Below are 15,164 nucleotides of genomic sequence, written 5' to 3'. Positions count from 1 at the left end.
CACATTTTTTAAGGTTTTGTTTTTATTTTGGAGGCCTGGATTACCTGTGCTGTATAAACTGTAGTTCTGTTTTTGTGTCACTGTCCATAAAGATATCTGTCCACTAGGGGGTGCAACATTTATATAGTGGAGATGTACATGCATGTATGGCTTGTGGCATAACCAAGTCTTTGAAGGAAACATTTGTATAAAAAAACAAACAAAAAAAAAACATTGTTGTTGAACTTTTTGTTTTCCTGACTTTGATCAGACTCCAGTGGCGTCAGTTTGAGGGATGTACTTCCCCGCCACATTCTTTTGTTTATTTTAAAGATTTTACCTGGGTACAGCCTTTGGATGATGTCACATCCTTTACGAAGGTGTCCATTCCCGTTTCCTGTGTGCAACAGAAGCCCATGTAAACCACGTAGTTTCCTATGTGCATCACATAATTGTGTTCGGCTCCGAGGAGTCCTGTAGCTAAGAAAAGGGATTATGGATGAATATAATCATTGCGAGTTCAAGTTTTTAAAAAAACTTGTTTTTATCCATTTTTCTTTTAAAAAAATATATATTATTATATACTGAAGATCCATACAAATAAATCGAACACAGTTGTGAAGCAGTAGTTTTTTCACATGGCTACAGGAGATTTATCAGTTTGCTAAGAAAGCCGCTTACAAAAATATGGCTAGTTTAAAAAAATACATCAATACATCATCCACAGTTGCATGTTGATGCATTTAAACAAGCTGTTGGTAACTTGCACTCCCATTTAAACTATAGCCAATGCCATGGAATGCACTGAGCTCTCACTGCAGCACCTAAGAATGAAAGCAATGCGACTAGTTGCCGCTTTCCCCTGCAGAGACTGTAGTTGTGTTGTGTTACTTTCAATAGCCACTTCCTCAGTCCTTAATCATTGAGTGTATAATGGCATTGGTGGCAATGAGAAACTGCATTTTCTGTGACATTTGCATAATAATAATAATAATTGAATTAAAATGTTGAAGTTGTTACATTGTTTGAATTTTAATAAAATACATTATGTATTTCTAGCACAAGAAAATGTTTTTTTTTTCCCCAATAAACACAGATTCATCCACTTCTGATTTCTGGTTGTCATAGTTTTTTTATTTTTCCAATTTTTAATCCAAAAAGAGCTCAATCCTTCATCCGAAGTCACCAAATGCCCGATAGTGCTTTGAATGTGTCTTATTAAAGGCAGTTCACAGTCCAAGATCTTTAACTGCAGAAGCAGTTCTCCAAAGCTCTGTGCAACGAATTCTTTAACTCGCAGGGCATTTTTAAAAGTATGTGAAATGTATTGAATTACAAGAATCGAGTTCAGCTTAACTGCTCTGCTTTTAGATCAACTTTTCATAGTAAATCAGAATCCAGGTACTTACAGTCCACTGCTGACAAGTTTCAGCTCAGGTAAAAATGAATCACTTTTTGGTCCACGGCTGCCTCTGTGTGTTTTAGTTTATGTTCAGCTGTCTTTGTCAAACTCTGCTTTGATTTGTTGATTGCAACCCCAGATGTGCTAGCACCGCCTTGACGACCTTCTTTCTAATTAGTGGTAGGTCCTAAATTTTCCAATTAAGTCTCAATTAAATTCTATTAAGGGGGATGTTCCCTTGATGATTACGCATATACATATATTTACAACAAATATCTAAATTGGGCCTACTTGTGTTGATTTTTATATGCGAGCTGTTCCTAGTTGCTGAGTACTCCCCAAGGCCAAGGCATATTGAGAATGTCAGTAGGAAAGGGAGGGGACTGGGCAGATGAAGAAAGTTACAGGAGAGGAGTGGGGGAACACAGATTAATTACCAGGCCTGAACAGACTCCCAGTAGTGTCTGCTAGAACTGGCTTCTTTTCTCTACAGAAAAAAAGGGCACCAAGGGACCGACTGTGGGCCCGGAAACAAACACCCGTTGCCAGGGCGACGTCTCCCATTTAAGGTCATCCTTTTGGAAAGCGACTCAGAGTTCGGCGTGACAACACTGGAGTACCATAGAGACACCAAACAGCGGGAAAGCATTCTGAGTCCCTGGGACCTGGTTCCAGAGTTCAGGCCAGTGAGCCCCTGCTTTGTACATAGAATTAGGAGGCAACTGACAGCACTGGATTGGGGGGCACTGATACTACATCACTGGGCCAGTGTTATGTCCAGGGCCGGTTTTTCAAAACTTTTAATTTGGGTAACAGTGATCCGGATTTTGCAATCCTATATTTTGTGATTTGAGATTACTTTTATCCTGATTTTGTGTGTGTGTGTATAATGTAACTGGTCATTATTTATGATAGACTAATTTAACAAAATAAATAAGATCGTGGTAAGAATGACTAATACACAACTTAATGTTTTATATACTTTAACAGAAATCACACATCAATTAATCTTAGTGCACATATAAGGCATGCAAACAATTGTTATTTATGCCTGTTTAACATAAATTAAATAACTACATCTAAATTGAATAAAAATAAAACTTTGAAAATGGAAATGTGTTTTTAGACCAAGCTTTAAGGAGGCGTAATGCATATGCTTTTTAAAAATTATTATTAAAGCTATACTACTAAATACGTATTTTCCTTTTTGCTTGCATGGATACAAAACTTAGATAAATATGTAAATATGATTTTATAACATTCGATGTTGACATATAGCGTGTGTTTGCTATGACAATTCAAACAAAAATATCGCTGTTATATGATCATTTAAACTAAACCCACCTCTGCAGTAGGACCATAATCCTGTTATTTTGGATCAAAATAATCGTTATCATCTTTTTAAATTCTGAAAAAATGACGGATTAATTAATACGTTCTGATTAATTACTTAATAAATATTTCAACATATACAGAACCACAAATACAAATACACTGTAGGTAGGGCATCAACTACTTGCTTTATCACCTCCACGTTACCTAAATTGTCAGAGGTGCAAATCCCAGGTGGGTCAGGCAGTGGATCAATGCTAGCCACTTGTGAAGGGATAGTCTTTGCTTAACACAGTTGCTGTAATTAGCAGCTCTCCCCAGCTTTGTCCCGTCTCTCTAACGGAGTAGCTCGGGATGAAGAGAAGGTGTTTCCACTTCAGCGTGACCTCCCTACCCCCAGCTTGAGGTCAGCCTTCCAGCTCTACGCTTGGGAAACAAGGCTGAGGGACGATTGATGAGCTGTGGACAAAGCGCTGCTATGCTTATACTGAGAAAGTGGTGTGAACAGGAGTACAAGAGAGAGAGGGCGAAGAATGAGTTATAATGAAGGGTACAAAACAGAGGCGTCTAAAGTTAAGACAATTGCTACTAGTTTTACAGAAGTATTACCTGTTTCTTTCCTGATGGTCCATGTGAATATAAGGTTATTTGCTGAAATAAATAAATAATGCGCATTGTGAAATGTTTGTAATGCTCTGGCTAATCCTGCTATTGGTAAGGAGGGTAGGGGGGCTTACTTTGAGAAAACAAACAAACAAACAAACAAAAAGCAAGAAAAATAATAAATCTGATTCTGAATTATGACCCTCGTTTTTAATGACTCCATGTAGGCTTGTGACTTTTTTTGAACATTTTCATAATGAAACGTTCTTTCGCGTGTAAGTGTAAAGTTCACTACTGAACGAACGCCTGTGACCAAAGTTGCAAAACGAGAGCTGTGTTTCTGTTGGAGAACTACGTGAACGAACCTGTGAACATTGTTTTCCATTCTGTATATGAAGTGTTGAACACAACTGTGCCCTTTGCATCATGCTAGCGCTGTATTTATTCAACTCCGTTCCCATTTTGTATTTCTTTTTAAAATGAAAAGATCTAACAATTTACGTGTGGGACCGATGTAGACTTGAAATCTACATTTTCGATGTCTATGTTGGTCCAATAAAAGGAATCAACTTCTACGCAGTTTAATTTATTTCCATACTGTATAATACAGTTTTCAATTCCCTGTTGCTTCACTAGGGTACTGTGAGCTGCTTTTGTAGCTTCAGTGGGCGCCGTGGTGGACAGTCATTTCGATCAGGATTTACCCTTCTGATTTTAGCACTAATGAAAACAGAGTGAGCAACCACGCTGACCTTTTACTGAGCAAATACTGTTCTGCCTCTCTGTATGTCAAAATATCAAGTTCATGAAGAATTTAAGAGCTGAAATTGCAGTAGCCATGACCAATGACACATCTTTTTCAACGGGGCAAAGAGAAGTGGAATAGTATTTTTCATGCAGTTTATAGGTGTTCTTACCTTTTTTCTGGCAATTTGTATTGTATCTATGTAATTATTATTAATTATATTTTATATAAACTTTGGTTAATTATCTGGAACTGAACTGTCATCAAAACCTTTTTTTTCCCTCAATATTGTTGGTCTATCAGCAGCTAATGTATGATGTAGTAGCCATCATTATTTATTATATTTTATATAAACTTTGGTTAATTATCTGGAATTAAATTGTCATCAAAACCTTTTTTTTTTTTCCCTCAATATTGTTGGTCTATCAGCAGCTAATGTATGATGTAGTAGCCATCATTATTATGATGTAAAAGTTTCTTTGGAGACATATTCATTTGAAACATATTCAGCATTGAAGGGGGGTTATGGTTTTTGCTAGTGGCTGAGGAGAGGTACATTAATTGGGGAGCTGAACCTGCTAATTGCGAGCTTCTAAACATTGTCTAAACATTCTCACTGCATCCACCACTGACTGACTCACTATGTGACCCTGAGAAAGTCACTTAACCTCCTTGTTAAATCAATGTTCTATTCTATGGGACTCTGCATATAATCACAGCCTACCTCTGTAAAGTGGGTGGTCCACTATGATAGGTGCAATATAAAAAGATATTACCAACTGCATGGCATAGCCTCTTGAAAGGCTAGTTAAGTAACTCATTGCACCACCTAGCCTTTAATTGTGTGTGCTTTGTGTGAAGACCCTGAAAGCAAACAATCTCAGACGAGAGGCAGGCAAGCCAAGAGATCCACGTTAGTAGAAAACAAGCACAGCGTTACATTGAGCAATGGAGTGCGGTGTAGCGAGGTAACTCATTGGTTTGAAATGCCTTTTAAATGTTAAGAGCCCACACCTGTAAAAAGGCTGCACCTCTTTTTTTCCACAAGTGGACAGACATATCCAGACTTCTTCACACTCGCATAGCGATGGGGTTTGGATAACAAGTGCACGCATAGCACTCATACACCATGTGTCAGCCAGCACCAGGAGCCCAGTATTTTTATACAACAAACACACTGTGGAAAATATTCAGCAAATCTGAGTCAGTGCGGAGGCCGTTCATAAAAATATCCCATCAGACGAGCTAACCTACATCAGCGGGGTAAAAATAGATACACACCGTCTTCTCAGGGGCTAAAAACAGCAGCTTGTATTGCATTGCTGTACCGATACGTAATGGAGGAGTAGCACACACACACACATATATATATATATATATATATATATATATATATATATATATATATATATATATATATATCCGCTCCCCATGTGAGTATCTATCCTAATACAATTTCACAAGAAGTATCACGGCTAGCAAAGCCTAAATTATATTCGGAACAGCTGTACAGTCAATTTGCTAATACTGATCTCAACCTCCCCCATATAAACACACACAGGTGGTCTCTATGGAATCAGATCCATTTCTGAACTGCACTCCCAGAGTATCGGAAACTTCCGCGGTTCCACTGCCCTCTGCCAGCACTTTATTATTCATAACCATAACCGAGCTGGCCAGCAGGAACTTGTGTGGCGGGCAAAAATAGTAACACAGGAGCTATTTTTGGCATTACTGTTGCTGTAAACAGATCAGTTGCATGCCTCCCTGCCCCTGGCTACAGGGTATTTATGGAGGAGCTGTGTTTTTGTGGAGTCACAACAGCTATTGTTACAGTTGACACGCCAGGTGCTGCAACGTCATGGAGAGAGAGCCCAGGAGAATTGGAGACAGTGATTTTAAAAAGTTTGTCGTCTCCCTTTAACACTCACTTTGACAGGTTGCACATACCGAGCAAAGGTGAGTGGGGTAATGTGATAAACTGTTTGGAGGCTTATCAGTAAATCTCTGCCAGTATACCTAGGCAACCTTTATGTGATTATACAGTCCTGGACCTCTCACCTGAAAACAGTGTGTATTTGAAACAACGCATTTCACTTGTGACTTGAGACAGATTTGAACCAAAGCCTCCAGAGGCAATGTGCTAGTTTATTAACCTGTTGAAGAATGATTTGCACTGTCTAAATATCCCAGTGCGATACACTGCTGTTCTTGGCACTAAGACCCTCTGGACTGTCTTGGTACCCGTGTACTGTTAGAAAGTGGTACTTCATCAGAAAATGGTATGCATATCATAACTTGACCTGTGTAAAGTCAGAAAGTGGTACACTGTCAGATTTCGGTACTTGTGCAATCAATTGCGATTTGATGGGTGTTTTCGTATTATCAAACAGAAGTACATTTACCTTTAATTATACATCATCTTTTTGCACTTGTAAACAGACAATCAGTTTCTCTAAAAAGAAAAACAGTTAATGACAAACAAGACTAAATGAGTCCACTGCATAGTTGCAGAAGTAAAAAGATGTGCAAGACCCAATGTATTGCATATGATAAATATTTGCATACTATTTTCTTAATGGTGGAAAAATAGTATAAATTCAATTAAGACGAGAGAAACCAGCATACCGTACCAGATTTGAATGGGCGCTTCCCTGCTTTCTTAGTGGAAGTTGTTTAGGCATGCGCAAGTGCGCTGTGTACCACTTTTTATCACATACCTGAAAATAACACTACACCGTTAATAACTAAATCTCAGCTTGATCAGCCTTTACCCCACAGGGATAGCTCATAGCTGGATTGTATTAAAGCATTCCACAGCACTGGGGAATCAATCATCTCTCTGTGGTTCCTCTGGGATTACCCTTAAACTAGGCAGGTAATGCAATCCAATGAGATTCTCCGGTGCTGTGAAATGCTTATAAAATTACAGCCGTCAGTGCAGAAGCTGATCAAATAAACCCTTTAGTCTGTTATGTTGAAATGACTATCCTCTAATCCAGAACCAAACTCCATTTCTAAGTTAGTATTTGTCAGTTGACATATTTTAGTCCAAGCATTTAGTCCATCCTAACTCCTATTTTTATGAAAGGAGAAAACCCATGTTATTTTTACAAATGATACGCAATCAACTTCTTAACAGACTGTGAATTATTTTATTTAAGGCGCTTGACTTTTCTAAGAGATGCAAACCTAATGGATCATATTGTATATCCTACTCCTTAAAAAAAAAAAAAAAAAAAAAACAAGCCCTTAGTTGTTGTTGTTGTTGTTGTTCTTTAAAAAAAAAAAAAAAAAAAAAAAAAAAATAGAAGTTAAAACTGGAGCAAACCATTTGAAAACATGCCCCAAAGTCAGATAGGGATACATGTTGGCTGATGTCTCTAGTGTTAACTCATCAGTTGAGACAAACACTTGATCTCAGCTGCTGCTATACACTTCTGTCGAGTGACTGGAAACTACCCTCTAAACTCCCCTTGTCAGTCAGAGGCCTGGCACCCAGCCCCTACTCAATGCAGCTGGCCAACCTTCACCTGCCAATAAGCAGATATATTTAATAAGAATTTTCCATGCACCATTACAAATGGGAAACATTGGGGTTTTATTTAGACTCGTAAAATTATCCTGCCCATTTACTGCAGCTGTTCTTTGTAGACATATTAATTAGCTCAATATCATTGTCTGTTATAGAACTGCATATACAGTTGTAAATTTAGATGCAGCTACATGGTAAGCATTTCATTTTCAAGTATTTTTTTTATAAGTTGTACAGCACATGGAACTGGTGTGTGTTATTACAGATACTAAAACAAACTTAATAATGATGCCCTTAATTATTATATTAATTAAGCTGCTATTTTCTACCAGGGTTACATAATACAATAAAAATATGAAGGAAGGAGGTTGGTGATAGAACACATTTATGGTGGTAGCACTGTATTAAGATCTGCCACAGTTTATATTATTAAAATAGAAAATTTGAAAAAGGATCCAGGAAAGCCAACCACATATCAATGGGGAAGTATCAAAATAAACATTTATTTCTTACATACTGCAGTATATTACAAAACAAGTACAAGGGGAACTCACAAATGCTCCGTAAATATTATAATGACTTCAGCTGTACAGGAGATGATGGCAAGTATCAACTTCGCAGAATCTATGGCACCCTTCACACAGCAGCACAGGCATTTAAAATAAAACTACAACTCTGTCCTAACATACACAGGCTATGTCAACAGCAAAGCAGAGTGCATGTTAGTTCAATACAAATGTATCGGAATAGTAAACCCAAAAAACAAAATAATGAAAAAAGATTGAACTGCCAAGAAGTGGCACTTTTTTCTAAATTGTTTTCTTGTCATATGCTTATGGGTCGGGAGACTACAGTCCTTCGGGCCAACTGGGCTTCACGGTGCGATGACCTTTGACACGGTCAACAACTTGCGTTTGTCCTCAGAATGCACTGCGCCCAGCGTTCAGAAAACTTCAAAAAGGACTATCCATAACCTGTCCATTGGAATTGTGTCTGATAAATTATAGATGAAACCGTTTCACAAACAGAATGACAAGAACTCTATTCTAAATAACCACCAAATCCTTTGTTTGCTTTTCAATACAGCTTTAAGCAACCGACTGCACCAGTTTGAAGCGCTTGCACACCTCATCGAAGTTCTGTGGCGGGGTGTTCAGCAAATGCAGTGGGGTTTGGCCACATGGTTAGAAATCAAAGTCTGTTAAACGTATTGCACAGAAAACACAAGTACCTTTGTCACTGGAATTGCCTTTTTGTATTTCTCTGACTATTTAATGGTGTTTTCAAACATTCTGAGTGGTTCTGGGTAATTCTGCCTTTACCTGGGTTTGCACTGCTTGGAGCTTGTCTGGAGAACCATGCTGGGACTGAACGACTTTCCTCCATTCCAATCATGTGACAATGTGACCTTTCAACTTTTCAACTCTACTACTTTCTATTTAAATATATGCAAAGTAGGTAGGGCTGGCAGAGTTGAATAGTCACATTGTTGTAACCAAACATTGCTTTGGCTAACTTTTTTTTTTTTTTTTACAAACAGTGTCAACTGAAGAAACATTCAAGTTTGTTTGTACATTCGCTTGTCAGTCGTGCAAAACTGTTCAACAAAATTACATCTGGCTACAGCACAACACAAAAAGGAAGATGTCCAGTGTCACTTGTTGTAAACAAATTCATTGCACTGTTTAACATGTGGATGGACTGTAATACTATCTCTTTATACTTCCCTGCTATAACAAAAATATCAAAACAAATAATATTGAATAGCGTTATTCAAAAAACGTTCCTTCGAGCACCCGTGCTTGTATTTTTTTTTTGTTTGTTTTAAGTAATACTGACAGTCAGAACATAGACCACAGGCCCCACAACTGTCATCGTGCTGTGAAATCAGTTTGTACCATTCCTTTAAAAGGAAATCGTTACCAGGGTCTCCACCTTGTTTGCCTGATAATCGCTGAAAAAAAGATAAAAAAACAAAAAACAAAAAGGTAACATTTTGCAAAAGGTTTCAGAAATTCAAAAGCAGGTAATGTAGTTGAAGATTATTTCCTGTTGAATTCCAAAGTAATCATATTTTGTGATAGACTCCACACTCACATACCTGGCCAATTATACCACAACTTAGAGTAACGTTTTAACAAACGTAATTTAAAAAAAAAAAAACTACTGAATCCCAGTATATAAAATGGAAACTGGTTTGCTTGCACCCTGGTTATATGTTTGCACCAGTGCTTTTGTTCAGGTGCTTCCTGGGAGTCCTGGCAGGGTATCAGGAGAGAGGGGAGGACACCCGGCCTCCTCGTGTTTGGACAGCAGTGACATCCTGGAGAAGGTCTTGGCACAGCTCTTGCAGTGGTATTTCTTCACATCGGAGTGTGTCTGGAGGTGTGCCCGCAGGTTCGAGCGGTCTGCGAAAGCCCGGCTGCAGTGTGGGCAGCAGAAGGGCTTTTCTCCTGCAAACAAAGAAAAAAATAACCATCATTAAATATATTTATTAATGTGTTCATTTATTTTTCTGATGATATTTCAAAAACATTGTCATGATGGTTTGAAAATATGTGGTTAGTTTTTTTAACTATGCGTATTATTTTCAACCATATACATACAGTTAGCATTCACACTGCTCAGTTCATCTTTGTTTGTACTGCCTGTTGAGATGGTCTCTTATGTTGATTTTTTTAAACATATTTAATCTGTTCATACAACAAAACACATTTAACTTGTTTTCTAATACCTCAGCATCCATTGTGTTCATCCGGGTGGTTTGCTGTTGTAACCTAACATTGGGTACTGAAGTTTCGTCGACCTGCATACGTGCTGAAAGAGTTAGGGAGGTGTCTAAGCTATACTTTGTACTTTGAAAGCGTTCCGACAGCTGAAGGGTGGGGCTCAGACAGGGGAAAGGGGTTTTACAGTAAAGCAGACCAGAGCCTGGCTCCCTACCTGTGTGTGTGCGGATGTGCCCCTGCAGCAGCCAGGGCCGGGAGAAGGCCTTGCCACAGAGCTTGCAGATGCAGGGCAGCGTGTGGGTGCGGATGTGCATCTTCAGTGCCCCCAGGCTCACATATTCCTTGTGGCAGTACTTGCAATTGAAATTCTTGCGGCACTGCCACTCGCACTGCAGCTGCCTGTGCTTGGCCAGCCCTGAGAAGGTGTAGTAGGCTTTGTGACAGTCGAAACACTCAAATTTCTCCTGAACGCAGGGCAGCAGCGCCCTGCTCTCCGGCCCCAGGAGGAAAGGGGCTGGGAGGCAGCCTGTCTCCTCAAAGGCTATGGCACCAATCCTGCTCCTGGAGAGGTCTAAGGAGGTCAGGCTGTTCAGGGAGTCTCTGAGAGAAGAGGTGGTTGTTTGAAAGGTGAGTAGTGGCTCATCTGCCAAATTGGCCCTGGAAGAGTCTGTGTGCTGTGGCCGTGTGTTGACTGGCATGCTTTTGATGACACCACCTCCCCCTGACCCTGTGGCTGGGGTAGCTGAGGTGACAAGAGATATACTGGCCCACCCTTCCAGGGCCTCAGCACAGGTGGCCGGTGTTGGGAACTCAGGTTGGGAAATGTGAGCGATCATCGAGCCTTCAAAAGGGTATGGAGATGATGCAGCTTCTTCTGAAACAGCAAGCATACACTTTTAGTTTAGAGAGAGAAAAAAAAAAAAAAAAAAAAAATGACTTACACTTTGCACACACACACACACACACATATATATAGGAATGGAAAGTTGAATTGACTTGTTAAACAAAAACAAAGGTTCTTGCTTGTGGTCCCGTAAGTAATTTTAAATAATAAATAAATGTAGGAACAAGTTATTTAATAGAGACACTTTCAAAGACATTACTGACTCAAAAATCTTAGATTGAAGGGCAAAAAACAGTATATATATATATGCCATAACCATAGGCATTTTTGTACCCAGGATATTCGACCAACAGGGATTAAAATAACCGGATGAATGAATGTTTTTAGTCTCTCGTGAACTGCAGCTGGGCTAATAGATTGTATTGTGCTGTATAGCAGGTTGAAGAGCTCTTAGGCCTTCTAAATAGCAGACTGTTATTCACAAAGACCCCTTTTTAAAAATAGCCGGTGGTCCACTATAACACAAGACAAATCAGTTACACCGAGTCCCTTCAATTGCACTTGAACTGTTATGGTAATTAGCGATAATTAACAATGCTAGTCCCTCGCAGTAGAAGAAAAATGCTTTAACCACGAAAAACATTTTTTTTGTTGTTGTTCTAATTTTTCCCAATGCGCCTACCGCGTCTCTGACAGTCAAAATCGCATTTCACCCAGAATTATACGACCAAAAAGATGCTCGAAAAGCACTAGATTGGCCTCTTCAACCCTCTTACAAGACCCAACAAAACAAAAAGGACAGAGTAACAATAAGCCGCTCTTTTGTCAGAGAGAATTTGCACCTGCTAAACTCCCGCAAGTTTATACGAGATCCGAGGCAGAAACTTTCATTCAATTTTTTTTTTTTTTTTCAACAAGTACTTAAACCTTAATTCAAAAAAATAAAATAAATAAATAAATAAATCGAAATAAATAAAACAAAAATCGTTTGCAAGGAAAGTATTATCTCCTGTTTGCAAGAACACAAATTATGTTAACCACTGAACTGAAACTTTATGTTTAAACGATAGTGAATGAGTGAAACAACAATACATTGTTATTTGAATACGCAACTAGTTCAACAGCGATCATATATTATACATGTTATTAAGCGTGCGTATATTATATATATATATATATATATATATATATATATATATATATATATATATATATATATAACGAATCGCTTACCTTTTTCCTGTGATTCCAGTCGCCCATAGTCTGGCTTCCTATAACTCGTGTGTTTCTTCACCAGGAAAGATCTTGGCATTGTATTAGTTGTTTTACTTTTATGATTCCTGCTGCTTCTCCTGACGCAACGCAAGAATGTAGCTGGACCGAGGATGTGGACATGAATAAGTATATGAACTCTGAGCCTCTCTGCCTCGCATTCTTCTTCAGTAGAGTCAGGTGCAGAGGGTCACAGCTCATTAGCATAAGACCCCCGGCTGGACCAATTGCAATCGAAGGACAAGTGCAAGGGGAGGAGTCCTTAGTTCTACCATCGGCATACCCCAACAAAACAGGTGCATCCCAAGTTATTGAAGTAGTTACACAGTGGGGAATGTTTGTGTCAACTGGTAGACATGCGCCATTTATACACACAAGCGTACAGTACCATAGTGTCTATGACCAACTGACTAAATATATCGGAAAGTATTTTCTATTAAATAGTCAAAATAATATATTTTTTTAGAAATTCAGTAAAATGTTAAACCTACACTATACAATTATTCCTTGGCGTCTTTTTTTTTTTTTTTTCTTAATTTTCCATGTACAGAAAGTTTGACAGTCCAGTTTGTTTACATGCGCAAAAGTCTTCGTATTTGAAACTGCTTGCTTGCCTCCAGTTAGTGCTTGCAGCAGTAAATGGTTATAAGGTCTTTTTTATGGCTCAGTGGAGAAAAACTGTTCTTTAAAACAGTTTTTGTTTTACTGCTAGTATTGCCCAGGAATCACACAAGGTTGTTTTTAAAAAGAAAAGAAAAAAAAAATCCAGGTTCACAAAAGTAATATATGTATGTTAGATAGAAAACCATCAGACAACCATTAGAACCTGTAGTTAAGAACAGAACACACCAAAACTGCTAATGTTACTTATACAGTGGGTGAATCATTGAAATAATGGCTCACTTCCATTTGAAAAAAAGAAATTTTAATACATAACACCATTTTGCTATACATTAGTATATCAAATTATAAGGGCCAGTTTTTTGGCATTATCATGGAAAAAAAAAAAAAAAAAAAAAAAATCTAATTAAAACTGGCTTAGATAACTGAGTGCCCTGAACAAAACGGCAGAGTACTTTTTTTTTTTTTTTTTTTCAAACCTCAGTTTCTCTCCCTATGTCTTCTATTTAAAGCTTTGAAAGCAAACAGCTTTCCCGTTCATCCCCACATGGGAGAAGAACGTATCCTTTGAGAAGACCTTGCTCAAAGGACCAAGTTCATCCTCCTCAGCTGTGAAGCAGGGGTTGGGGTTACCAAAACAAGGAGCCCTGACTGTCTGCATTACCATCTGAATACAAAACCTGAAAGCATTAAAAAGAGGATTTCCTCACAATGCTGGGCAATATCCCTTTTCTGCATGAGCAAAACTGAGTTTAAAAACACCCTCATAGAATTGTTGCATATGAAGTTCCCAAACTTTGCACAGATTGCACTTTGTTTATAAAGTTACTTTAAATTGTGATTTGCAATGATTCCAGTCTTGGCTGCAATCACTGGGAAAGGGATGAAGAGCAAATATCCTGCCCTTGTTGTGCATTATTTAAAAAAAAAAAAAAAAAAAAAGATTTTTTTTTTTTTGGGGGGGGGAAGAGGGTACTGACAAACTTCAAGTTTGTACAAACAAACTTGAATGTTTCTTCAGTTGACACTGTTTGTAAAAAAAAAAAAAAAAAAGTTAGCCAAAGCAATGTTTGGTTACAACAATGTGACTATTCAACTCTGCCAGCCCTACCTACTTTGCATATATTTAAATAGAAAGTAGTAGAGTTGAAAAGTTGAAAGGTCACATTGTCACATGATTGGAATGGAGGAAAGTTGTTCAGTCCCAGCATGGTTCTCCAGACAAGCTCCAAGCAGTGCAAACCCAGGTAAAGGCAGAATTACCCAGAACCACTCAGAATGTTTGAAAACACCATTAAATAGTCAGAGAAATACAAAAAGGCAATTCCAGTGACAAAGGTACTTGTGTTTTCTGTGCAATACGTATAAATGTTCCACCCCTTGTCATTTAACATTTTAAGAAAACTGATACTTTTTGGAGTACCACTGCACTTATAACACTAAAATATATGCGTTTCTTTGGATGGATAATTACCTATTCAGATATACCAAGGTATTTAGTAAACCTATCTGTATGACATGTTGGATAATAGATAATGAATACTAGATTAACCCTTTTTTCTTATAGCATTATATACAAGAGAGAAAGTGTTTCAGTGCAGATGCACTTCAGGTTATGTTCCACCAAATTATATCAGCTTATCCCCCCCCCCCCCCCACCTGTCACAAAAACAAAACCTCCAGGCAACACCTTTTTATTTTCTACTGACCTTCTACATTAGTTACAAAAATAAAATAAAACTTGCATCAGACCAGCTTCATTAAAGAAACTACAGTCTGCATATACCAGGGCCACCTTATGCTATAATTTAGAAAGCCAAGATCATGGAAATCAGTGCTGACAGCAGACCGATCATCAAAGGAGATGCACGTCAGATCCAATGATAAATGGTGGTTTATAAATGTTGGTGAAATGAGCTTGAGCTGCATTTGTTAGTTTCTTTTTTGAAAAGGGCATTGTTTTCAAAGCGGTCCTGTTCAAACAATGACTAGGGCACCACTGCAGCATTCAATATGAAAAACAAGGATTATAAAGTCACATATTGAAAACATGCACTTTAAGAAAATTAAGTAAACCAAACAGTAATTTTATAAAGTAAAAG

The 15,164-nt window shown here is 38.2% G+C and overlaps 1 protein-coding gene across 2 annotated transcripts; it reads right to left on the bottom strand.

The window, feature by feature from the left end:
* Positions 1–9,267: 9,267 nt before the first annotated feature.
* LOC121296321 (protein snail homolog Sna-like) lies at positions 9,268–14,729 on the bottom strand. 2 transcript variants are annotated; one of them, XM_041221742.1, is made up of 3 exons: positions 12,403–14,727; positions 10,540–11,199; positions 9,268–10,049 (listed from the first exon to the last, which is right to left on the bottom strand). In XM_041221742.1, exons 1-3 carry the CDS (start codon positions 12,479–12,481, stop codon positions 9,835–9,837), a joined length of 954 nt encoding a protein of 317 aa, XP_041077676.1. In that variant the 5' UTR covers positions 12,482–14,727; the 3' UTR covers positions 9,268–9,834. The 2 variants fall into 2 exon arrangements, with proteins under 2 accessions (XP_041077676.1, XP_041077675.1); XM_041221741.1 differs by lacking the exon at positions 9,268–10,049 and having other exon boundaries at positions 10,056–11,199; positions 12,403–14,729.
* Positions 14,730–15,164: the final 435 nt, after the last annotated feature.

The sequence above is a fragment of the Polyodon spathula genome, chromosome 21 (genome assembly GCF_017654505.1).
Source record: "Polyodon spathula isolate WHYD16114869_AA chromosome 21, ASM1765450v1, whole genome shotgun sequence".
NCBI classification, from domain to species: Eukaryota; Metazoa; Chordata; class Actinopteri; order Acipenseriformes; family Polyodontidae; genus Polyodon; species Polyodon spathula.
Note: the sequence above shows the minus strand (reverse complement) of the source record. Positions and strands in the feature narration are given on the sequence as shown.